The sequence below is a fragment of the Rattus norvegicus genome, chromosome 6, assembly GCF_021556685.1.
Source record: "Rattus norvegicus strain SHRSP/BbbUtx chromosome 6, alternate assembly SHRSP_T2T, whole genome shotgun sequence".
NCBI classification, from domain to species: Eukaryota; Metazoa; Chordata; class Mammalia; order Rodentia; family Muridae; genus Rattus; species Rattus norvegicus.
In genome coordinates, this window is record NC_141539.1 from 116,380,247 (window position 1) to 116,408,128 (window position 27,882).

The 27,882-nt window shown below is 41.6% G+C and overlaps 1 protein-coding gene and 1 pseudogene across 10 annotated transcripts in view; one reads left to right on the forward strand and one right to left on the reverse strand.

Annotated features, from left to right (window-relative positions):
• Positions 1 to 18,221, reverse strand: part of Cep128 (centrosomal protein 128) — a 370,684-nt gene extending 352,463 nt beyond the window's left edge. For 4 of the 10 annotated variants that reach the window (XM_087554310.1, XM_087554309.1, XM_087554308.1 and 1 more), the window contains exons 1-4: positions 18,039 to 18,221; positions 15,857 to 15,998; positions 4,615 to 4,749; positions 729 to 828 (exon numbers count right to left, since the gene is read on the reverse strand). Coding sequence is in view for 4 of the 10 variants with exons in the window: in NM_001432113.1 (NP_001419042.1) it covers positions 729 to 875 (147 nt within the window). In the remaining 6 variants the exon portion in view is untranslated. 10 annotated transcript variants of the gene reach the window in all.
• LOC148005409 (large ribosomal subunit protein uL23 pseudogene) lies at positions 2,404 to 25,949 on the forward strand (annotated as a pseudogene).
• Positions 25,950 to 27,882: the final 1,933 nt, after the last annotated feature.

Here is a 27,882-nt window from a genome sequence, read left to right on the forward strand (position 1 = left end):
CCCCTCCAAGGGGCACGAGAGCACAGGAGGCTAAGCAGTAGTACTGGACTACTTCACTCCCACAATACTTTACTTGCAAATGCACTTTTATCCTATCACAAGCTATCGCAACAACCTATCAGCTACTTCAGGTATCATCACCAGAGATAATGGCCACTAGAGACCAATGGTCTCTAGAACTATACCTATGTAACTCATATGTCAAAAGGAATTCTATAGTAGACTTTCTCCTGGATTACTGAGAGCACAAGATGAAACCCCAAGTGTCCTTGAAAGAGAAAGGATGGCTGCCAATGCAGCTCTGATAAAGCACTTGCTGAGCAATGTGCAAGGCCTGAGGAGATCCCAGAATATCAGAAAAATAATCAGCAATGAGGGGGGGGATGGGGGGAAGGGAGAGAGAGAGAGAGAGAGAGAGAGAGGAAAGGAAAAGAAAGGCAGAAAGGAGGACACAACCAAACGAAGGGACTCAACCACTATGATGGCTCGCTTTGAAAATGAAGGAAGAGCCCAGACAAGGTACGTGAGCAGCTACAAAAGGCAAGGAACAGAATTTTCTCTTTCTCCTGACCTGCAGAGCTGGGAAATAATAAACTTGGTTGTTTTAAGGCTTTAGCCTGAGGGTCATTTATTACAGTACAAAAAAACAATATACTGACTGCAACCATTACTTGGCTCAAACTATTAAAAAAAAAAAATCTATCAAATGCAACCACTATCAAACTAACCTGTAAAGTACTGGTTATGGTGTTGACCTTTGCGGTGACATCTACTGTAGAACGACTTCCAATTCCCCTTTGAACTGACCTGGCTGCCCATCGACTCAATCTGTCACGATAGCGGAAGTGGTCGGAATCACTGGATGATTCTGCCATTGATGTATACAAATCCTTCAAAATAAATCCAAGTCAGGGTCAAATAAAAACACACAGGTAGGGAACGCACTCCTGACCTTGTATTTTTAAGTATTTGTTACAACAGTCTTTCAGCAAATAGACACACAAGAAGACACAGCAGATTACTTCCCATGTAATTCTGTTTCCCTGGCTCGCTCTGCTCTGAGAAAACTGCTCCCAGACGGTTGCTGGGGTTTATCGATCCCAAGTACCGAGCCCTAAGATGAGTGCTCTGCTGCCACCATTAAAAGTACTTCCACATGCAATGTGTCACAACACTGTCAACGACTCATGTTCACGGACAAAACAAAAACATTCTCTGAAGACCTACACTTTGGGAGTCTAGGGGTGACTCGGTTTTGACTTCCAGCATTGATGTAAATGCTGGGATTGGGGTGAGAGGGGATCCCTAGAGCAAGATAACTAGCTAACCTAGCCAGATCGGCAAGCTCTGGTTAAAGAGACCACGCCTCAGTATACAAGGTGGAGAACAAAAGAGGAAGGCAAGGGACCATGAGACATCAACCTCTGACCTCTGTGTGCACAGACACAAAGGAGCACACACATGCTCACATGAACTCACACACATGTGAACATGTATACACCACATGCACATGAAAAAAGACTCCAGTCCTTAATATTAGTCCAATATCTATTCTAAGCTATAAAAATATATCTCTAAACATAAAAATATGACAGATACCTGCAGGAACCATAATAAAATTCCAGTGTGTGGCAGAATGAAAACTCTCCTACAGCCCAATTTAAAATTGCAGAATTAGGGCTGGAGAGATGGCTCAGCCGTTAAAGGCTAGGCTCACAACCAAAAATATAAAATTGCAGAATTAAACAAATGCTTTGCTACAGAAACAAATTTTACAACAATGCATTTATAAGAAGATGCTGGCCCACCAAAATAGAAGGCCTCCCTACCAGAATATATGTTCAGCAATGGGGAATTCTCTAAATGTGCTTTTCTCCCACCATTACCTCAACTGTCTAATTAATTCATCTCAATTATTTGTGCAAAATAATCTCATTCCAGAAAAATTATTAATAGAAGTTGGGAGAACCAACTATATCTAGAACAAAACAGCACCATCGAAAATTATGTTGATCAAAGCAAAAGCTGATTGAGAATTAATCCGATAATTTCATCTTCTGTCCACCCTCTGTTATAGGGTCAACTCAGTCTTTAATATAAACTGATATAGTTTTCCTAAAATCCACGTGGACATTTTTTCTGGCTTATAATGCACAGTGCGATGAAGTTTTTCTTTCATGACAGAATATTCTGAGTCTTTTGGACTTTTATTTTTATTGAAGCTTGGAAGTGCATAATCGTGTCTCTAGAGAAGATAAAGGACTTTTGCTATGAATTTAGGGTTTGGTTTTTTTTTTAAATTAAATTACAGTGTATCTTCACCACTTCAGAAAAAGAATCCATGAATTTCCAAACACTTCACGCAAACTGAGACCAAGAGCTGCTGAGCACCCTGCAACCGCCATGCATCTCAGGTACCCACGTCTTCAGCTCCCTCCTCCTCAGGCATTGGCCTACTGGGTACAAGTCCAAAGGTACCCGTAATGGGCTCCCTCCCACTTCAGAAACCACGAACAAGAAACTAACACTGAAGCAACTGTTGGGCTCTGCCTTTGCCAGGTCACAACTGTTTAAGTGCCCCTCTCCCACCCTTGCAAAAAAAATGTATATGACAGCCATGATAGTTAAGTCTAAGTGCAAATGTGATTAGATTAATAGATACCTGGAGTACTACATTGATTCTGGGTGTGTCTGTGGTAATATTTCTAGAAACAATATGATTATAAAGACTTCTGACCTAATAACTAATGGATTAATTTCTTAGTAAGATGTGGTAAAGAGTAAGAGGTAGGACATAGTTGGAGGAACCGGCTGACTGTACTGCCTCTTTCTCCACTGCTGTCTACCAAGAAATAAAGGAGACTGTCCACGCATGTGCCATCTCCAGTGATGTTCTAGACCAGCAAGCACAGACTGAAGTCTGTGAAACTGAGCCAAACAAAAGAATCTTCCTCCCTTAAGCTGCCTCTCTGTCTGTCAGGCGTCTATCACAACAAGAACCGGAAGTAATGCAAGCTCTGAAATCCTTTGCCTTTCAAACTCTGGAAACCCACATGTGCATCTACCGCTCAGGAATCTCCCCAGTGTGCCCTTGTACTCTCTTTCGAGCACTTTCCATCATTTTCTAGCAGTAGATGCAGAAAGAATGTGTATTATCCCAAAGCCAGCTACCATAGGAGAGAGGCACTTATGAGTGTTTACACAGACAAGCCAATTTGATTCTCACAACTTTATGAGTACTGCTGGGCCTCGGGGTCTAGCTTTGTAGAAGAGTCAGCACCAACAAGACAGTAATACATCATCATCATCATCATCATCATCATCATCATCATCATAATAATAATAATAATAATAATAATAAATTAATAATATTAAGAGTGATAATAATAAATAGTTCTAACTCAACTATTTCCTAATTTACAGAGAATGCTGCAGTAGGAGGGAAGGAAGAGCCAGTTCCACACACTGGTTTCCGGCAGCAGGCTCTGGATTCCCCAGGCTTCTCCATCTTCAGTGTTCTGCTCCTTCCACTGTACCAGTGTCCATCACATAGTTTGCATGAGTAATCTTAATGATTAATAAGAACTGCCAAAAAACGCAGCAGAGCAACTATGGCTCTATCTACATGGTTCTATCTACATGGCTACAGTTGCTTCAATTCCTCATCATTTGTCAGGATGCAAATATTAAGGAAAAGCAGAAATGTAAAACAGTAGCATGAAACCTTAAACAGACACAGGAGAAAACTACCTGCCCTCTCTCTTACATTTCACAAAAAATCCAGGAAATGAATCAAACCATTGGCCTCCACGAAAGGGGTTTTGGTTAACTAATTTTCCTGTCACTGATAAATGAGGAAAAGAATAATTATGCATGGGATAATTATCGAAGTTGCACTGTTACTTTGTTTCCCGTTCCCATCCACCACACTGCTAGTAAGCACAGGAACCGGAAACAAAGTAACAGTCGTTAGGACAAGCTGGTTCTCGGAAGCAATGTTAATCATCAGAGTACCAACCATGTTAATCATCATCTGCATTTCATTTCCTTGGATACACTGAACATGGGACTCTTCAAATAAACAGATTTTGTTCAAAATTTTGAACTTCAGCTTGACTAAGAGTACCTAAAGTCCAAACTGTTATAATTGTTTTTCACTATTTGAGAAAATTATTAAAGTAATTAGGACAGAAAATGACATAGGAAAAGTGGATAGGCACACTACCTAGAACTAATCACTATGACAAATATCACTGTACTGTGCTTGTAATTCTTAAAGTAAAACATTTAGAACATTGCATTGTAAATAACATCTCAGAATTCTCTTAACTCATCTCTACTCAGCTATTGTTTCTGCCCTACCTCTTCAAGGAAGACAGACATGATTTCATGTGGAGCACCCTATGCCATGCATTTATACTTCTAACGCTGGCAGAAATTTCTCAAAATTTTTTATAGAATACACATTATGAGTAAATTATGTTAATAAGCAACCAAGCAGAATATGTAAAGTTAACTGTATAAGAGAAAATCATCATAGAACTGATCAAATTAAGAGCAACATAGATTACCTCTTACCATGACATAACACAAGGAGGAAGTCCAATCACTTACCCCAGCTAGGATTACATACTTTCAGTGAGATACTTTTCGGCATGAGTCTCACAGGTGCGCTCTAAGACTTCTGTTAGGAATTTCAGTCACTCTGAGCAATGGGAGCTGCTCAGACTCCAGCATCTGGTGGAACCCCTGCGGGTGTCAACATTTAAAGAGATAAGCATCTAAGAAACTGTGGTGTTTTTAAAGACATGAACATTTGGCAGCCATCTAAGTGACTTTTATTACCTACATTTCACAGAGTAGACTAAAGAATAAATATAATGATATAGATTACTTCCATTGCTAACAAAAACTTGGCACTTCCTTCCACTATTATTAACAATTAAAAAGTTAAGAATGACTCCCAGAGCAAACTTAAGTGGAGGCCTAAGTGCCCCAGCACAGAAAGCAGCCATGTGCCAATGATACTTGCCTACAAGAGTCATTAATCTATCATGCCCCCCCCCAAAAGAATCTCTTCACATGGAATTGCTGGGGAAGAGAAAGAAGAAACCCTGGCGACTGCACTTGGCATGAAGTGTGCACCTATGTCAAAAGCAAGGGTAGATAGTAGAGATGCTACTGTGGACAGAGGAAATCTCATGGATTCCAACTGAGACACAAAACTACAGGCATCCAAGGGATGCTGGGGCTGGGGAAAGTAGTCTTCCTCTAGGGAGAAGTCCCCTAATGGGTTATCCAATACCAAGTGGTCGGCCCTGAAATCATATACATGCAAGCAACATTGGACTCAGCAGGTTGTTGGGTAAGGAGGTGTGTGTGTGTGTGTGTGTGTGTGTGTGTGTGTGTGTGTGTGTGTGTGTGTGTTTAACAATATTAAAAAAGAGGCAAGCATAAATTTGAAAGCAAATGGGAGTAAGGTGAGCAGGACATGGAGGAGCTGGAGGAAGGAGTGGGGGAAAGGAAACAGGGAATGGAGAGAAATGATATGATTTTATTTTAATAACACTTTTCTAAAGCTAGGGTAGATGTATGGAAGCCCCAAAAAGAAAAGCACAAAGCATGGCAATCAATGTTCTTTATTCATCGTTAACAATGTATCATTTTATACTACACTTTAAATTTAGCCCCAAGATTGCTGGCACTAAAGAAAACGGACCCCAGAAACATTTCTCCCAGTGAAACTCGCTAATATGTAGTAGTCAGAGCCATTTCATGGTGATAAACACACTGAGAGGGAACAAAAGAAAACAAATATGCACACCCAAGAAAAACCAACAAAATCGTCTAAGGAACATAAAGTAAGCAATGAGGATGTCTGTCTGATCTACTGCTTCCACCACGTAACAGTATCTATAGAGAGCCGAGTCTCAGAAGAAAGAGCACCCCGAAACTCTTCTAATGCAGATGTGCAAATTGATACAACACATCTGGCCATGAGCAGACAACTACCTGCCAAGAACTGTTTGTACCTTTGACCTAGTAATTAAATATTCAAAAATGATCCCTAAACAAAGCTAACTGAAAATTTGTTTATAGAGATAATTGCTGTGAAGATGCACTAGAAAGAAAATAAAATCTCTGTAAATTCAGAATAAAAAAGAATGGCTAAAACACAGACTTCCCGTGGGACGGCCATTACTATACAATGGAACTCTACAAAGGGAAACTACAGAGCCACTAAGAACATGTCCCAATGAACAGTTGTTGCCAAAGCAAGGCTAAAGTATGAAAACCTGCAAACAAATTCAACATCCTTCCTTCCAAGAACTCTCTTTTCCATGGTGGACCTGTTTCCTTTTCCTGCCTGACAACTTCCTGACCCCACTTCCTAGTTCCTGACGCCTACCTCGGCCAGGCCATTTCATTAATTCTCACCCAGCAATAGGCTGAAGAACAAGTTCACAGGAGCTGTCTCTGTATTTCTCTTCAGCCACAGAACCATGCACCATGAGTTTAAACGAAAAGAAACTTTCTTGTGTTGTATATTCTCTTTGTAGTTATGCTTAAGGCCAATTATTTTCAAAGCTGGCTAACTAAAAGACACAACCCAAAAGCCAGAATGACCATACATCAAAGTTCCGTTTGAAAGCATGAGTGTGTATAGGCATTGCATATGGCTGCTTTGAAGAATAAACTAAGAATGGTTCCTGAGTGACAGATAGTCAACATTGAAGTCTGAGGCTTAAAGAAGCATTCAAAGCTAGGTGTCCCGATTGAAGAATGGGTAACAAAAATGTGACACATTTATACAATGGAGTAGAGTATTACTCAGCTGTTTAAAACTACAACAGGAAATTGGCAGTCAAAAGGATAGAATGAGAAAAAAAAACCAAAACATCCTGAGAGAGGCAACCGAGACACAGAAAGACAAACACGGTGTGTACTCACTCACAAGTGTATATTAGCCGTAAAGTAAAGGACAAGCATGCTACCCTGCACAGACCCAGAGAGACTAAGTAACAAGGAGGGCTCAATGGGGACACACAGCTCTCTCTGGGAAGGGAGTACACAATAGATTTTATGGGTAGACTGGAGGCTAGTGGGGATGGGAACAGGAGGGATCGGGTAGAGGAAGGATGGAGCCAGAGCGAGCATGGGGAGAGACAACTGGAATTGGGGGGCATTTGGGGAACAATGTAAAACCCATGCAGTGGGAACTCCCTCTAACCTATGAGAGTGACCCTAGTGAAGACTCCTGTAGTGGCCATTCCTGGTTGTCAACTTGACTATATCTGGAATGAACTACAATCCAGCATTGGAGGGCTCACCTGGGATTCTGATCTTAAGGCTGGGAGATAGAAGTTTTGACCTGGATCTTGGCATGGAGATCTTGAGGCCAAGTGGCTATGAATCCCAGGAGCCTAAGGCAAGGAGATCTCTGAGTTCAAGGTCATCTGGGACAAAGCAAGTCCCAGATCCAGGCATAGTGGTACACACCAAAAATCTGGGACACACCTTCTGCTGGAGAAGGACATTGGAAGAAGAGCTCTCTTCTTCGCCTGCCTGCCTTGTGGGACTGAGCCACTGCTAGATCCTTGGACTTCCATTCACAGCTGCTGCTGACCATTGTTAGGGAGTTTGACTACAGACTATAAGTCATCGACAAATTCTCTTACTATACAGAGACTACCCGTAAGTTCTATGACTCTAGAAAACCCTGACTAATACAGAGCCTGAACCTGCCGTATTCTGTTACTAGGCAAGGCTCCAGTGGTGGGACTGGGACACCAACCCAGCCACAAAACCTCCCATCTACAATGTGTCCTACAAGATGCCTACAAGATGTGCTGGGATAATGGTGGCACAAAATTTGTGGGAGTCGCCAACCAATGACTGATCTAATTTGAGACCCACTTCATGAAAGGGAGCCCATGTCCAACACTGCCAATAGCGTAAAGACCCAAACACAACTGACAAAAAATAAAAAATAAATGAAAGTTAATGAAATAATTCCTAATGATATTCTGCTACTCATAGATTGGTGCCTAACTCAATTGTCATCAGCCAGGTTCATCCAGCAACTGAAATACAGAGACCCACAGCCCACAGACAAACATTAGGCAGAGCTTGGAAAACCCAACAGAAGAGAGAAAGGAAGGATTATAGAAGCCAGAGAAGTCGAGGACACTATGAGAACACAGTCTGCAGGATCAACTAAACAGAGCTCATAGGGGATCACAAAGACTGAAGCAACAATCATGGGGCCTACATGGGTCTACACAAGGTCCTCGGCATATATTTTAGAGTTGTGTAGCTTGGTCTTCTTGTAGAACTCCTAACAGTGGGAATGGGGCTATCTCTGACTCTTCTGCCAGCTCTTGGGACCCTTTTCCTCATGCTGGGTTGCCTTGTCCAGCCTTGATACCAGGATTTGTGCCTAGTCTTACTTGTTAGGTGGTGTTCCCATGTTTGGTTGATATCCCTGGGAGGCCTGTTCTTTTCTGTAGTGAAGTGGTGAAAGAGTATATCTGGGAAGAGGGGAGATGGAAAGGGAAATAGGAGGAGTGGAGGGAGGGGAGAGTGGGGGGGGGTGGACTGTATGAAAGAAGAATAAGTAAAAACTTAAAAAGAAAAAATAAACAAACATTAAGACAAGTAGAAACAATCTATGTTGGCCCAGGGAAAGTTTTCATCATTGTTTTAAAAATACAAAGGAAGAACAATTCAATTGGATGAAAAATCCATTCTCATCACCATAATGTCAGAGAGATACACAGCAGCAGAAAAGTAGGAACCATCAAATCTGAACAACCTAAGGAAACTGAGGGTGAGAAAAGCATTTCCTTCAGTTGCGGAAAAAACACAAATTACTCTTCTGCACCTCACCAACACCTCCCTGTGCGACAAAACTCACTGTCAAGAAAATACATTTGCTTTTCAGACCAGAACAAGGCTCAAGAGAGGACTAAGACCAGTGACCTTGGGTAAAGGTCTATAAAATTATAATAAAGGCTGTGTTTGAATAGTAGAAGGCAGAGTTCTGAGAATAGTTTACTTAGCTGCTCCTAATGCATCGACTCTTAAATATATAAATATTGTTGCTTTTGCCTTAATGAACATTATAAAGAAGACATACAACCACCAGAGCAAGCAATGAACCCCATCCATTCATCCCATCTAAACAAATGGCCATATGTAGCCCTGGACGCTGAGACTAGCAAGAGTAAACTGCTCTCAAGCCTTGCAGTAAGAGGGCTGGAGTGAGCCTTTAGAAACTCAGTCCACCCCTTTTGTTATTTGACCTAAGGAGCCATCAGACTGTCTTCATTGTAATGAGGCACATTTGTATGTATGAGAGCCATGATTTATTGATTCTCAAATCTCTTCTCCTCAGAGTCGGTTTAAAACAATTAGGATTTGCAAGCTGTCCCATAAAAGATAAGCACCCAGCATCAAGGGTGATATTTCACAAAGACTGACTAGTGCATGTTAAGTGCGTGATTGCTTCTATAGCCTCCGTGCGCCTCAGCTGTCCCTACCCAAGGCAACTGTCCTCAAAAAGATGTTCAAGGTAATGACATTGATATCGAGAAGGGAAATGTGTTTTAAACTTAATCATCAACCAAATCCAATTTTCAGAATGCATTTCTCCCTGTCTCAACAGCCATAGAGCTTGGGGGTGCAGTTCACCGTTCAGGTGAAAAAGTCACCAAGTTGGCAAAGGTTGTCATGTACACACAGCTGTCGGTGAGCTGTTCCTTTTCTTTTCGCATCAGTGTTCTTCTGTAACTTCTCACCTCAGACACCTGCAGTAAATTTACACAAGCTCAAAGTCAGCACCCAATCCATTAGCCAGTCCCACATATGTAGGACAGCAAGGTACTCCAGAAACCTCTGAACCAGAGACACTCAAAACAGGCTCGGCATTCATCCTTTACGAATCTTTACCACATTCATTGCAGGGCAAAGATAACCCAAGGATGCCAGCCTACCCTTGTCATCACGGCGCTGAGGAGGCAAAAAGGAAAGAGGCTCGAAAGTTCAAGGCCTGCCTGAGCAACTTAGCAAGACTGTCTCAAACACTGGGAGCTGGGGATGTGGCTCGGTGGTAAGAGCGCTTGCCTAGCTCCAGTGCTAGCACTGCCAAGGGGTGAAGGGTACACAGTCCTTGGCGAGAAAGGTGGGCAAGAATATTGTGTAAGAGGGGTAAGCCCCAAGACAAAGTACCTGGGGTCAGCTCCGAATCCGGCAGCCGACATGGAGGATGAGGCTGCACAGAGCTCATAGAAGAAATGGGGTGTGGTCAAGACCTACCTCAGAGAAAATCGAGAGCCCAGACCCACAGAGCTTCCATCCGTGCACCAGGGCAGCTCTGCTGGTATCTGGCATACATGCTGTGGATGTATACATACATACTCTATGAATGGATGGATGTTTTTTTAAGAATTCAAATATAAAGGTTGGAGAAACATGTCAATAGCTAAGGGCCCTTACTGTCTATTTTAAAACATGAATCTGAAAATAAGAAACTTCAGCTGAAAAGTCCAATTTCCAGTTTTTTTGGGGGAAAAAAAAGACCATCAGTGTGGCGGACTGATTACCACGGGAGCATGAGTGCGCTTGGCACAGGCGGACTCACTCCTGCCTGCTCACTCCAGTCTCTTCTACAGCTGCCTCACACCGTGTGTCTTTAGACTGACTCCATTTCGGTGAATGTGCAAAGCTTATGAGCACAGTTGTAAGGAATCAATCAGCAGAGACACTAGGAGATAGTCTCCCACAGAGAGCAGAAGAAAAGCACGGCAGACGTGCTCTCCGACTTCATGGTGGACAGAACGTTAGGCTGACACTCCGGCAAACATCTAAATTACCCTTGCCTGCAGACTTTAAAACTAGGAAGATATTTGCTACTTGACTTTAAGCAAGCTACAGAGAAAAGCCCTGCACTAACATGAAGAATTAAATTGCGGTGTTAATACATTAAATTTCACCCAAATCTTCACCTATATATATTTCTTCTTCTCCTGCCTTAACTGTTAATTATATATAATATAGAGGTATACTTGCCTAGCCTGGCTCTCCCACCTCTCTTATCTTCCCCACCTTAATTTCCTGACACCAGACATAGAAGTGTCCTAGAGCAGCAGATCAGTCAGCTGCCCTCAAGAAAACAGAACAAGTCTAGCCAGGCTAAGTAGACAGCTTAGCTAACCTACTGTGGAGGACTGAACGTTTATTGTTGTATGTTTCCAAGGTTTTGTTTGTTATACAGATAAGGCTAACTGTTATGAAACAGTATTTTACTAACATAACAATGACTTGCTTTGGTTCTGAAAAGAGTTATTTGCTGAAATTTCCTCTCAATCCAACTTCCCCTGAGAAAACAGGATGGACTCAGATTGTAGATATATGTGACATCCCTTCCAATGATGGAAAGAAAAAGGATACAATCAAGCCAGAATACAAGCATTTACACACACACACACACACACACACACACACACACACACACACTAAAGCAGGTAGTGTAGCACATGACAGCCTATCATGTTTTGAGATGGGGGAAGCAATCACAAAAGTATAAAAATTTCAGTGGTTTGTAAAAAAGTTAATATACAAACAAAAAAATTAAGCTATTTTTCTACATCACAAAGCACATTTTTCTTCCTCCTAATGTCAAAAGGAAAGAAACTAATTGATTTCCTAGTGAAGGAAAGAACTGTAAAAAAGGAAACCACCTCCTAGTGCCTTTTCCTTTAATTTACACCCTGCTTTAGAACTCTGAGAGGATTTTTATTAGCATTTTCTCATGATTTCTATGGCAATCCTGTAACGATGATATAATTACAACCTTTCTTATGCTGTAGAGAAAGATGGTGTTTCAATAAAGTACAAACCCATGATTACTTTGTTTAAAAAAAATACAATAACAGAACTTCCCATGACTAAGCTGAGGTCTGTGAATCAGGACATCAAGACCCCAGCTAGCCAGCCTTCTCACAGCCCTCGCCAATGCCACGGAGCCTTCTCTGGTCCACTCACCCTACTTACTCAATCTACTCACTGCTTCAGGCAGAGCAAAATACAGCCTCCTGAAGTCTTCCAATCTCTAGACAGAGGTACTCTTTCCTTCTCACAGCTCTGAGATCTCAGAGCTGCCTATCTCATGTATTAAACATTCCCATAAAGTCGTGACTAACTATACCACAGAACTTTTCAACTATGTCACACTGCATTCACCATCAGGTCAATGCCAATCTTACTACCTCGTAAAATTCTTTTCAGTCTCCGTCCCTTTCTCAAAGGCTACATTCCTAACCATCCATCCTTGTCTCCTACTTCCCAGTCAAGATTCAAATCAAAAGAAAAGCCCTTTAGAAAGCCTCCCTTCTCTGCCCAAGCCCAAGTCTGGGCCGAGTGCACTCTGCTGTACTCCCATGGTGGGAGTACACCAACCCAGCCTATGCAGTTCTGGACATTTACTATCCACCCGTGAACCCCAGAAGTCTCAACAAAGATGGACTCAATGGCTTGCTACAGTTATATGTGCCTTATCCACACAAATGTTTACTTGCTTAAAGCTTGCTCTCTAAGATTCCTACATCAGTGGTCCGCAACCTTCCTAATGCTATGACCCTTTAATACAGTTCCACATGTTCTAGTAACCCCAACCATAACTTTATGCTGCTGCATAACTGTAATTTTACTACTGTTTTGAATTGGATGTGACCCCCAGAGGGGTCATGACCCAAAAGTTGAGAACCAATGCTCTACATGCCATGAGCTAGGGGAAAGCAAATCTCCAGTTCTCATGGATTGGTTCAGTTGTGGGCAACTGGACTGCACATCTGAAAAGTAGATTGTTATAAAGCCACTTTGACTTTGTCAGTGGCTCCCCACTCCCTCTCATGACAGGACCTTCTCTGACCCACTCATGCCTAACATGATGTAACACATTAATGGTTCAGGGAGGTGTAACAGATCACAGGACTATGCTGGTGCACTCTGTGACAAATAGGATTGTGAACCAGATAAATGTATGTCTTTTATAAATCACTCAATTTCAAATATGCCCTTAAAGAAACACAAAATGGATCAGACACAGTTGAAGCCCAGCAGTCAGCACACGGCTGGACCACTATCAAATTAATTTACAACTAGACTTTTTTAATTATCCTGTCTTAATTAATCCAGAAACAAAGTTCAAAGTACAGAGCTTTATAAAAGCAATTATGAAATGGAGAAATTTCATTAACAAAGGATCTAAATTAATTATTTGAAAATCAATATTGATTGAGCCATGTACTATTACAATGAATATTAATACTAATGTCTACTATACAGTAAACAAGGCAGCATTTCAAATTTATGTAGCATATACTAAAACTGACTAGTGACTGGGCCAAACCTAAGCTTACTCAGTTGTTTATAAAGTCATTTGAACTTACAATGGTCACTCGCAGCTACTTAGTTACATAGGGTAAAGGCACTAAGTACAATCGCCTGAACTATCAAGCTCTAAACTCCAAACTGCACAATCTCTTCTTCACCTGAGCTCTTAATTTGGTGAGTTTGAGCATATCAATTATTGCTTATGCACAAACCCATTTTTGGCATTTGAAAGCCTTCTCCTGCCCCCCATGAAGCTTTTCCTTTAACCTCAATCTGTAAAACTGACTATCCATCTTTTAAAATAACAATCAGTCCACTTCTTCCACAACGCCACTCTTCACTGGAAAGAGTCGAGCTCCAGCTCAGTTTTTAATTCACACAGTCATTCATGTGTGAACTTGCTCATTCACAAGCACTCATTCATTCACTCGGGAGCACCTGCTTCATGACCAACCCTGTGCTCACAGCAGACTCTAAATGTCCATCTGCTAAATCGATTCACGTAGCCACGGATGCTGCCTTCTCCAATCCTCCAGTCATTTAGCAGTATACAGATTTATGTTAACAGTTACTATATTAATCAGAGGAAGATGAGTGTCTGATAAAGGCTTGCTAAGTCTCTTAAGTTCTAAATATCATTACAAGACACCAGAAGCAAAGGAAAAACTCAGAATATCTGCATTATAGATAATAGTGAACAAAATAATAATAGTGAAAGGCACAAAGGACATGTAAACAGGTATTCACTGAGTACAAATGTCCCCACCAAATGCATAAATGTGCTTCATCTCTCTCAAGAGCTACAAATTGAAACAATTAAATGGTGTCCTTGTTTTTCTGTTTGGGACAGATGAGCAAAGCTCTCATGCTTAAGGTTGACAAGGGCATTCCATGGTGTACAAGTATTAGTTACAAAGACTAGCAAAGTGGCTCAACAGAGAAAAGCACTTGTCTTGAGTTCAGTCCTGGGAGACCATGATGGGAGGAGAGAACCAACTGCCAGAAGTTGTCCTCTGCCTTCTACACATGTAGCACACACCCGTGCACTGCACACCATAGTAAATAAACAAAAGTATACTATCTATAAAATAAGGGCAGCTTTTCTAGAGAATAACTTGGCAACACAAGTAAATACACACACTTTGACTCAGAAATCCTGTTTCTATGATCAACGTTTCAAGAAAACAAAAGTATGTGCGTGTGTGTGTTTGTGTGTATACAACCTCTGTATAAGATATATGTATAAGAAGTTCATTTAAGAATTATAAGAAACAAATCCCCTGATGAGGAATACATTAAAAATATCCAATCACTAAGTTACAAAGATAACGGTTAAAACAGGGAAGGCAGTGAACCAAGTAAGTGGAGCACCCCTTAATTCCGAGCACAGGGGAGGCTGAGGCAGGGATCCCGAGTTCCAGGCCAGCCCGGGCTGTATTGCAAACCTTGTCCCCGCTACTTGTATGACCATTTAACAATACACAGTTACATCTGAAAACGGACTATAAAGCCCCCTAACATTAAAGGTGTAATACTGAATCTCTTCTAAAGCCTTTTTATATGAGTTCCAAATGTGTCAAGTCATGTAGGTGAGAATTCCCAAAGTGCAGTAACCTACTGAACTTTCTAACTCTAAACTTCTTTCATTCTAAGAATTTTGTACATCAGAAGTCTTAGGTAGAAATTCAGCGCAAGGTCCCAGAATGCCTCTGTGTGTTAGCAACTTTCCCCCATCGAATACAACAGAGGGCAGTTTGTTTTAAGTCCAGAATTTTGAATCTATTACAAAAATTAAGCTTTAACACTAAATCTTTGAAAACCAATGACAGTTTGTGTTGAACGTGATCAATTTTTGAAAATCACAAATTACAATGATTTATCTCAATAGACAATTCATTGTGTTTAAAAGAAAAAAAAAGTAGGATCCTTTACACATTTAAAAAGATCAATCCAGAAATGTTGAGTGTAAGTCACATCCACTGGAGAACAATTATAACTAGGCCTAAGGCCCTGTGCAGGGGACAGGACTGGGAATCTGGAAATAAAGATCATTCTTTTGGCTCAGGAATTTGCAAGCAAGGAGCCTATCTGTACCTCGAGCACATCTCTGACAAATGCCGTAAGTGTGAAAAAGAATTGAATGTATTGCCTGGGGAAGGGGCCTCAAGGCCTCTCTGGAAGAGAGCAGGTCCCCAACATTTGTTTACTAAAAGCTGCTACACTGCCGGTTTTGGTAAAGGTGAAGGCTATGTCCACTTATTTCTTCATCTGATTTGTTTTACTGTGTCATGCACAGCTACCCTGTTTTAATTTTATATTAATATCAAAAGGGAGCCTCTTGCCCCCCACTGCAATTCCTACTGTCGGCATAGCCTCTTCCACTTTGTATACACAGTAAACGAAGACAATTGCCTCAGACGCTAGCCTCAGACGCTAGCCTCAGACGAGAAAGCATACTTACAAAGTGCACTCCCAGAACTCTGCGTTGCCGTCCTTGGAGCTCAGGGTGCTTGCCTCCTATCATTTCTTCATGAGGTTCAGGGCAAGAGGTCGAGTCGAGTAGATGACCTTTCTGGTTGTCTCTACGCTTCCCCCAAAAACACCTACACACCAACGAGATGGGCAGCAGACACAACTATAACTTGAAGTTTTAATGAAAATGATTTCACCTTCCCTCTGCACAGATGAGAGAATACCAGGAGGGGTGAAAATACACTCCTATGTCATCCAGAAGCCCCTGGGGTACCCGGATGCCCAACCTGCAAACCCCTAGTAAGTGGCATCTTCCGCCCATAACTCACCATCACTGGACTGAGTAGGTCACACTAGGGCATGAGTTGTACCCCAAGTCTAGGCAAAAGTACCCACTCTGGGTATATTTATCAGTTAGGAGACTCACCTAAGCAGAAAGATTAACACGCTTTTCTGAATTTGCTGGCCCATTTGTAAGTCTAGGTCAGCCTCCACCTCTTTAAAGACAATATTACATATGGCGGATCAGTTCTCACAGTAGTAAGACAGACAGACAGACAGACAAATACATAAATGCATTATGCATTTGGTTGTAGGAAAGTGCAATGGGTAGAAACTCTCTCAACACTTTATGACTGATTCTAAAACTATAAGGGTCCTTAGAAAAATCATTTAAGAAAGTCGCTATCAGTTATTTCAATAAGCCATTCCAAGAAGGGTATTCTGGGAGAAGAAAAGCGATGAGAGACTGTTCAGAGCGGACGGTTAAGCAAAGGTTTTCTGCATGCTTTTCTAACCAAGCAGCAAGCGTCATCACATGATGAGTCCTAGGCACAGTGATTTCTCCACACCAGTGATTCTCAACCTTCCCAATGCCACGACCCTTCGATACATTTCCTCACGTCATACATTCCTCCAACCATAAAATTATTTTGGTTGCTCCTTCACACCTGTAAGTTTGCTACAGTCGTGAATTGTAATGTCAGTATCTGTGTTCTCCAATGGTCTCAGGTGACCCCTGTGAAAGGATCGTTTGATCCCCAGTGGGGTCACCACTCACAGGTTGAGAAACACTGCTCTAGCCTAAGTCACAGCTGTCAAAGTTTCTCTTATCTCTTGCCTGTCCAATGGAGTGGTTCTATGCCTATGACTCTAGAAACCTGGCCAGTTCTAATTGATACACACTCTGGACGTAAAACACTAATACATACCAGAGACTGAACATCCTATACCATTTTCAAAAAGCATATACTATAGCCCTAGTAGTGCCAGAAGCCTTTGATCTCAGCACTCTGGAGACAGAGGCAGGTGGATCTCTTCAATGTCCAGACCTGTCAGGGCTATGCCGTGAGTTCGAGACCAACCAGTGCCACACAGTGGAATCCTTCCTCAAAAATAAATAAATAAATAAGTAAATAAATAAATAAATCTATCTACATGTATATTTACATAAAGTAAAATACACTACAGCATATTTTATGTACTGTGCCAAATAAATTAAGATTCATCACAGAAGTTTCCTTTTACTTTTAATACAGGTACTATAAAATTTAAAAAAAACCACCTGTACGGTTCACACGTTGTTTCTTGCTAGACGCAATCGGTTTCAGAAAGAAGTACTGAGAATTTGCTAGGTGCCCAGGCACTGCGCCAAATGCTTTGCTTAATCCTGACAAGGACGCTACATACAGCTTTGCCAAAGAGATCCACTCCATTAACCAACACAGAATGCAGCTGGGATTCAAAGTTTGGTATTTCTAATTAATTCCGAAAGGGGGCTGCTAACCACTATGACCTGGGCATCTCCTAACTTAGCAGAGGAAAAATCAAGTGACTAGAAGACAGGGATAAGCACCAACTTAAACCCCTGGGGCAGTCAAACCAACGTCAGACAGCTTGAAGCATCTGATAGCGCCTTGGGCAAGCAGCTCCAAAGCCAGAACATGGCGCGTTCAGAGTGAGGTGGCCAGGACCTGACAGTGGACGACCTGCTGATAGATGCAAACACACCATGGCCCCCACGTCACCAAACACTAAACCCACACTCCTGGCCCACCCCGCATACAACTGCAGCTCTTGTGTCTCCACCCTAGGATAAGGGGAAGTGGGACGCAAATGTCTCTATAGAGGGAAATGAGAGAAAGGGTAAGAGAACAGATAGGAGCAGGTACCTTAGACCCAAGGTGACTCCAAGTTCTTAACGCCGGATCATCGCCGAGGCCCTACCCGGCTCCCGCGGCTACCAGCGACCCCGAAGGTGCAACTGACCCAACGCTGCCTCGCAACCGACTCCGCTCACCCGGGACTCGCAGCTATGGCAACTTGAACTAGCCGCCCAGGCGCGGCTAGAGCACAGGACGCGCCGCCGCCGCTTGGCTCTTTGGGAGCTGTAGTCCATCCAACACTCCAGAGTCGGGAGGAGAGACAAGAAATAACAGGAAATGACAGGAGATAAACTGCAAGTCCCAGCATGCTCCGAGCAGGGCCTCTACTTGCCTTTCCCGGAAGAAACTGGATAAGCGGTTTTCACCGACCTGGAGCCCAGTCTTCTTGCCCCGCTCTAATTTTGTTTTTTTAAAGGGCCAGTGTAGCCTGTGAAGTCGCAAACTCCTGGTAGAAAGTGAATTCAAATGTTCCGCGACACTCACTAGGAAACATCAAAGCATAAATAATAGCCAACAGGCTCAGGACTTGAAAAAGGAGTAAAGAAGTTTATCAAGCGAAACACTTTCTGCCTGGAGTGACTAAGATCTCATTACTTTTTGGTGGCAAACTACAAATCCAATAGGAGGTGGTCTGTTCATTACTACCGGGTTATGTCCTCGCTTAGAAAATGAAAGAAGTGTTTTCTGCGCAGGAAAAAAAAAAGTCAGTTTCAGCTATAGTGAGAGAATTAAAACCTTAAGGAAGGGAAGTTTTGGGAAAGCTAAGAAGTGAAAAATGATTAGGCACGTCGGACAGTATTTTCTTTTCCTTTTACTCTGTCAAGAAAAAAAGAAAGAGAGAGAGAGAGATGACTTGACGCTCCCCAAAGCAGTTAGAATCAATTTTAACCCGATCTGTGATGGTTTTCCTGAACCCTAAAAAACAGCTTTCAATGGTTCTCAACCTATGAGTCTCCACCTTTGAAAAATACATATTTCTGATGGGTCGTGGGAATTGAGAAAGCACTCCATAGCAAAATTACAGTTATGAAGCAGCAATGGAAAATAAATTTACAGTAGAGGGGTTCCTTAGACCATTGGAAATATATGTTTTCCGATGGTTGTGACTGAACCGCTGATCATTCTATGATACAGGTTTTCTATTGCGGGCATTCTATGCTGGAATCATGGATTACCCACTAGGGATATCTTCCCATTTAAGGATTGAAACATATGGACCCAACCTTTTAAAATAACTCCCTCCCCAAAAGTCTCCACCCTACTCACTTAAAGGCATTTCCTATCCGGTTTAAACAAAGTTTCCTACAGACTTACCTAAGTAATTGCATCCAGAGTTGCGCCTCTTGAATACACTACAACTGGTACAGAGAGAAACATAATTCAGAACAGCCACACTAGCAGTACCTGCAGAAGCATAACAGCTCTGCTCCTTAATAGCTAAGTTTCATGAAATAATTTTATTCAGTTTAGCAAACAGGAATATTGAATCAAATTAGGATCCTGCCTTTCTAGACAGAAGACACAGGGATAATGAAGTGATTAAAAAAAAAAAAAAAAAACGTTGTTTTGCTTAAGTTGCTCAGAGCCAGTGGAAGGAGATGACCCATAAGCAATCCATTACTATGCTGAAAGGGGAGTCCACTGCCTCAGGATCTGCGTAGAAACATAAGAGTGAACCTTCCTTAGGAAATTATATCTGATCGACTGCCCAAAATGTACTACCAAAATGCTAGAATAACTTTGGTTACATGTTAGTACATTACATTAGTAAAAATTAATTGTTGATAATACTGTTGTCCAGCCGTATTTATAATTGTGTATTCCATTCTATTGACTCCGTTTTGAAGTGATGCTGGACAAGCAAAGGGAAAAAGAAACTCTGAAGACACAGTAGGCACCACAGAATAAGAAACAAGATTTGAGTTATGATTAGGAATTTGTATTTGCATGCTTAAATTAATACCTAACATCAACTGCCTTCATCAACAGATGTGACATCATAGGATGAAATGTAATAAAGTCGGGTCTCAGAATTAATCCTCCTTACTTCTTAATAAGATATATTTTTACTCAGAAAATTGTGTGGTCGCTCCAAACACTATGAATTCCTTTTCACTGATATAGCCAGTGTTTGTTGTCCATCCCCACACACCACCCGTCCATTCTAGCTGAGTCACGTGACTCCAGACTTGGGGCAATCTATGAGGATTATTTGAAGCATTCCTCCTCTGTAAATCATTCCGCAGGAGCACACATGATGAGTTCGTTTGCTAAGCCTGCCATAGCAAAACATCAAAGAATAGGTGGCTTGAACAATAGAGAGAGAGAGAGAGAGAGAGAGAGAGAGAGAGAGAGAGAGAGAGAGGTCATATACCTGAAGGCCGACAGTCCCAAATCGAAGTACCAGTCAACTAGAGTGCTCTCTTGCTCTTCCGGGTGGCTTCAAGTGGTATTGTCCTTTTCTGAGCACAGAACTGGTATCTCTACCTGTTTAAAATAACCAGTTCTCCTGGATTAGGGACCCAAGTTGATGGACTTACTTAAGTTTTCCTCTTTAATGAAACTATCTCCAAAGTCTAATTTTACCGTTTTAGCAAACCTGTCTCCAAACTCAGTCACACAGGCAGTTTCAAAAACAAGTGAATCTTTCCTACAAAACATAAAAACTGGAATGATCTTTTGTGCCTCATGACGAGCTACAAAGGATCACTTGAAAACTACACTCATTAAAACTACACTAAAGAAAAGTGTGAACAATCCTGAAAGCTCAGGGGACACCATCACTTCTGCTCATATTCCTGGCCCAAGAAGAAACTGCCTAGTGGCCTCTGGACACATGACCTAGGAGCAGTCAGTGGCAGGAACCAGGTGGTTTCTGCCTGAGTCCAGAACTGAACTGAACCACTCCCACAGCTCCCTGAATCCAAATCCCATGGGGTAGAGAGCTGGAACCTCAGAAGTGCTGACAATCCTGAAAGCTCAGGATAGACAACAACTTCTGCCCACATTCCTGACACAAGAGGAACCCACCTAGTGCCCTCTGTGCCCTCTGGGCACAGGGAACTTGGAGCAGTCAGGGGCAGGACCGTTTGGGCTTCTTCCAGCTCTGAGAGCTGAAAGCCAGTCACCAGGAGCACCTACACACCTGAGAGCAGAGTAAGACCAAGTCTTCTGTAACAAACAACCCTCCTGGAGGCTTCAGATCACACAAACCAGGAGCAGCTCTCTGTTACCAGATCCAGCTGAAAGAAAACAGGTCTATAGGAGTGCTGACACACAGGCCTACAGGAGGGTCAAGCCACTGTCAGAGACAACAAAACAAGCTAACACAAGAGACAGCCTGATGGCAAGAAGCAAGCACAGGAAACTAAGCAACAGAAACCAAGATTACTTGGAATCATCAGAATACAGTCTCCCATCAAAGCAAATACTGGATATCCAAACACACCAGAAAAGCAAGATTTGGATTTAAAAATCACATCTCATGGTGATGATAGAGGACTTTAAGAAGGACATAAATATCTCCCTTAAAGAACACAGGACAACACAGGTAACGAGTAGAAGCCCTTGAAGAAGAACCACAAAAATCCCTTAAAGAATTACAGGAAAACACAACCAAACAAGTGAAGGAATTGAACAAAACCATCCAGGATTTAAAAATGGAAATAGAAACAATAAAGAAAGCCCAAAGGGGACAACTCTGGAAATAGAAAACCTAGGAAAGAGATCAGGAGTCATACATGCAAGCATCACCAACAGAATAAAAGAGATAGAGAAGAGAATCTAAGGGGCACAAGACACTATAGAAAACATGAACACAACCTTCAAAGATAATGTAAAATGCAAAAAGCTCGTAGCCCAAAACATACAGGAAACCCAGGGGCACAATGAGAAGATTAACCTAACGATAATAGGTATAGAAGAGAGTGAAGACTCCCAAATCAAAGGACCAGTAAATATCTTCAACAAAATCATAGAAGAAAACTTCCCTAACCTGAAGAAAGAGATGCCCATAAACATACAAGAAGCCTACAGAACTCCAAATTGATTGGACCAGAAAAGAAATCCCTCCTGTCACATAATAGTCAAAACACCAAATGCACAAAACAAAGAAAAAATATGAAAAGCAGTAAGGGAAAAAGGTCAAGTGACATATAAAGGCAGACCTATCAGAATTACACCAGACTTCTCACCAGAGACTATGAAAGCCAGAAGATCCTGGACAGATGTCATACAGACCCTAAGAGAACACAAATGCCAGCCCAGGTTACTGTATTCAGCAAAACTCTCAATTAACATAGATGGAGAAACCAAGATATTCCATGACAAAACCAAATTTGCACAATATCTTTCTACAAATCCAGCCCTACAAAGGATAATAAATGGTAAAGCCCAACACAAGGAGGTAAGCTTCACCCTAGAAAAAGCAAGAAACTAATCGTTTTGCAACAAAACAAAAAGAAGACAAGTACACAAACATAATCTCACGTCCAAACACGAATATAACAGGAAGCAACAATCACTATTCCTTAATATCTCTCAACATCAATGAATTTAATTCTTCAATAAAAAGACACAGATTAACAAACTGGATACGCAATGAGGACCCAACATTTTGCTGCCTACAGGAAACACACCTCAGAGACAAAGACAGACACTACCTCAGAGTGAAAGGCTGGAAAACAACTTTCCAAGCAAATGGTCTGAAGAAGCAAGCTGGAGCAGCGATTCTAACATCAAATAAAATTGATTTTCAACCAAAGTCATCAAAAAAGATAAGGAAGGACACTTCATATTCATCAAAGGAAAAAATCCACCAAGATGAACTCTCAATCCTAAATATCTATGCTCCAAATACAAGGGCACCTACATACATAAAAGAAACCTTACTAAAGCTCAAAGCACGCATTGCACCTCACACAATAATAGTAGGAGACTTCAACACCCCATTCTCATCAATGGACAGATCATGGAAACAGAAATTAAACAGAGACATAGACAGACTAGCAGAAGTCATGAACCAAATGAACTTAACAGATATTTATAGAACATTCTATCCTAAAACAAAAGGATATACCTTCTTCTCACCACCTCATGGTACTTTCTCCAAAATTAACCATATAATCGGTCATAAAACAGGCCTCAACAGATACAGAAAGATAGAAATAATCCCATGCGTCCTATCAGACCACCACGGGCTAAAGCTAGTCTTCAATAACAATAAGGAAAGAACGCCCACATATACATGGACGTTGAACAATGCTCTACTCAATGATAACCTGGTCAAGGAAGAAATAAAGAAATTAAAGACTTCTTAGAATTTAATGAAAATGAAGGTACAACATACCCAAACTTATAGGACACAATGAAAGCTGTGCTAAGAGGAAAACTCATAGCTCTGAGTGCCTGCAGAAAGAAACAGGAGAGAGCACATATCAGCAGCTTGACAGCACACCTAAAAGCGCTAGAACAAAAAGAAGCAAATACACCCAGGAGGAGTAGAAGGCAGGAAATAATCAAATTCAGAACTGAAATCAACCAAATAGAAACAAAAAGGACTATACAAAGAGTCAACAGAACCAAAAGCTGGTTCTTTGAGAAAATCAACAAGCTAGGTAAACCCTGAGCCAGACTAACGAGAGGACACAGAGAGTGTGTCCAAATTAACAAAATCAGAAATGAAAAGAGAGACATAACTACAGAATCAGAGGAAATTCAAAAAATCATCAGATCCTACTACAAAATCGTATATTCAACAAAACTTGAAAATCTGCAGGAAATGGACAATTTCCTAGACTGATACCAGGTACTGAAGTTAAATCAGGAACAGATAAACCATTTAAACAACCCACATGTGGCCCATACATATACAGCCACCAAACTAGATAAAATGGATGAAGCAAAGAAATGCAGGCTGACAGGAACCGGATGTAGATCTCTCCCAAGAGACACAGTCAAAATATGGCAAATACATAGGTGAAAGCCAACAGCAAACCGCTGAACTGAGAACGGGACCCCCATTGAAGGATTCAGAGAAAGGACTGAAAGAGCTTGAAGGTGCTTGAGACCCCATATGAACAACAATGTCAAGCAACCAGAGCTTCCAGGGACTAAGCCACTACCCAAAGACTATACATGGACTGACCCTGGGCTCCAACTTCATAGGTAGCAATGAATAGCCTAGTAAGAGCACCAGTGGAAGGGGAAGCCCTTGGCCCTACCAAGACTGAACCCCCCAGTGAACGTGATCGTTGGGGGGGAGGGCGGCAAGGGGGGGAGGATGGGGAGGGGAAAAACCATTTAAAAGGGAAGGGGGAGGGGTTAGGGGGATGTTGGCCTGGAAACCTGGAAAGGGAATAACAATTGAAATGTAAATAAGAAATACCCAATTAAATAAGGATGGAGAAAAAAAGGGTACACATGGATAGACCCATGTCTCCAGCTGTATATGTAGCAGAGGATGGTCTTGTTGGGCACCTATGGGAGGAGAAGCCCTTGGTCCTGCCAAGGATGGACCTCCCCCCTCCACCAGGTAAGGGAATGTCAGGGCAGGAAGGAAGGGGTGGGCGAATGGGTGGGACAACACCCTCATTAAAGAAGGGGGAATGGGATAGGGGATTTATGGACGAGACACCGGGAAAGGGGATAACATTTGAAATATAAATAAAAAATATTTAATAAAAAATGAAAAGTAAATTCTTGCAAATTGAATTTAAGAACACATCAAAACGATCATTTGCCATGATCTAGGAGGCTTCATCCCAGGGATGCAGGGATGGTTCAATATATGGAAATCCATCAACGTAATCCACTATATAAAGAAACTCATGGGTGTTGGGGATTTAGCTCAGTGGTAGAGCGCTTGCCTAGGAAGCGCAAGGCCCTGGGTTGGGTCCCCAGCTCCGGAAAAAAAAGAACCAAAAAAAAAAAAAAAAAAAAAACAAACTCATGGAAAGAAAAACACATCATCATCTCATTAGATGCTGAGAAAACATTTGACAAAACTCAACACCCCTTTATAATAAAAGTCTTGGAAAGATCAGGAATTCAAGGCCCAGACCTAAACACAGTAACAGCAATATACAGCAAACCAGTGGCCAACATAAAACTAAATGGAGAAAAACTTGAAGCAATCCCACTAAAATCAGGGACTAGACAAGGCTGTCCACTCTCCCTACCTATTCAATGTCGTACTCAAAGTCCTAGCCAGAGTGATTAAACAACAAAAAGAGGTCAAAGGGATACAAATTGGAAAGGAAATATCAAAATATCGCTATTTGCAGATGATATGATAGTGTAATTAAGTGACCCCAAAGTTTCACCAGAGAACTCCTACAGCTGATAAACAACTTCAGCAAAGTGGCTGGACACAAAATTAACTCAAACAAATCAGTAGCCTTCCTCTACTCAAAGGATAGTTTAGACTGAGAAAGAAATTAGGGAAATGACACCCTTCACAATAGTCATGAATAACATAAAATACCTTGGTGTGACTCTAACCAAGCATGTGAAAGATCTACATGACATTCAGCCTTTTCGCCAAGATGGCACCAAAAGCGAAGAAGGAAGCTGCTGCACCCCCCAAAGCCGAGTCCCAAGACCCTGCGGCTCCAGAGGCAGCCAAAATATCCTCGAAGGAGTGCACCCATGAGAAACAAGCTTGACCACTATGCTATCCTCAAATTCCCACTGACCACTGAGTCATCCGTGAAGAAAATAGAAGACAGCAATACGGTTGTGTTCATTGTGAATGTCAAGGCCAACATGCACCAGATCAAACAAGCCATGAAAAAACTCTGTGACGTTGATGTGGCCAAAGTCAATACGCTTACAAGGCCTGACGGGGAGAAGGCATATGTTCTCTTGACTCTTGATTATGATGCTGTAGATTTTGCCAACAAGATTGGGATCATCTAAAATGGTTAATTCTAAATACTCAAATTTTTTCACCATAAAAAAAAAAGAACTTCAAGTCTCTGAAGAAAGAAATCGAGGGAGTTCTCAGAAAATGGAAAGATCTCCCATGCTCATGGATTGGCAGGATTAATATAGTAAAAATGTCCATCTTGCTGAATGTAGTCTACAGATTCAATGCAATCCCCATGAAAATTCCAACTCAATTCTTCATACAGTTAAAAATAGCACTTTGCAAATTCATTTGCAATAACATAAAAAACAAGTATAGTGAAAACTATTCTCAACAATAAATGAACTTCTGTGGGAGTCACCATCCCTGACCTCAAGCTGCATTACAGACCAATCCTGCTTAAAAAAAAAAAAAAAAACAAAACAAAACAAAACCCTGTGTGGTATTGGTACAGAGACAGGCAGGGAAATCAATGGAATAGAATTGAAGACCCAGAAATGAACCCCACACACCTATGGTCACTTGATCTTTGACAGAGGAGCTAAAAACATCCAATGGAAAAAAGATAGCAGTTCAACTGGAGGTCAGCATGGAGAAGAATGAAAATCAACCCATTCTTTTCTCCTTCTACAAATCTTAAGTCCAAGTGGATCAAGGACCTCCACATAAAACCACATACACTGAAACCAATAGAAGGGAAAGTGGGGAAGAGCCTCCAACACATAGGCACAGGGGAAATTTCCTGAACAGAACACCAATGAATTATGTTCTAAGATCAAGAATAGGCATATGAGACCTCATAAAATTGCAAAACTTTTATACAGCAAAGGACACTGTCAATAGAACAAAATGGCAACCAACAGATTTGGAAAAGATCTTTACCAATCCTACATCCAATGGAGGGCTAATATCTAATATTTACAAAGAACTGAAAAAAAATGGAGTCCAGAGTTAAACAAAGAATTCTGAACCGAGGTATATCAAATGGCCAAGAAGCATCTAAAGAAATGTTGAACATCCTTAATCATCAGGAAAATGCAAATCAAAATGACCCTGAGATTCCACCTCACACCAGTCAGAATGGCTGAGATCAAAAATTCAGGTGACAGCAGATGTTGGTGAGGATGTGGAGAAAGAGGAACACTCCTCCATTGCTGGTGGGATTGCAAGCTGGTACAAGTACTCTGGAAATCAGTCTGGAGGTTCCTCAGAAAATTGGACATTGCAGTACCTGAGAACCCAGCTATACCTCTCTTGGGCATATACCCAAAAGTTGCTCCAACATATAACAAGGACACATGCTCCACTATGTTCATCGCAGCCTTATTTATAATAGCCAGAAGCTGAAAAGAACCAGATGTCTTTCAACAGAAGAATGGATATAGAAAATGTGATACATTTACACAATGGAGTGCAAATAGATGAAACTAGAAAATATCATCCTCAGTGTGGTAATGGAGAAGAGCCTGAGGAAAAGAAGGTCCAGCAACAGGCCCAAGTGTGATCCAGCTCAAGGGGAGGCCCCAAGACCTGACACTATTACTGAGGCTATGGAGTGCTTACAAAAAGGGACCTATCATGACTGCCCTCCAAAAGACCCAACAAGCAGCTGAAAGAGTCACATGCAGATATTTGCACACAACCAATGAACAGAAGCTGCTCCCTTCTGGTTGAATTAGTGAAAAGCTGGAAGAATCTGAGGAGGAGGATGCCTTGTAAGAAGCCAGCAGTCTCTGTAGGATGATGTCATACAGGTGAGGCAAAAAGATAGAACGAGGCCTGTCATTGGACAAGAAGGAAGGATGGGTGGGAGAAAAGTTTGAGGGAAGAGGAGGAGGCTGGAACAGGAAGCCGCCTAGAGAACATGGAGTCTGATGTTATCATTCCATGCTGAACACTTACAGGTTATTATGAATATTCTTAAGGGGTGGATGTGTACAGGGCTTTGTGTGTTTAGGTGGGCAATTATGTCTTATCAATTGG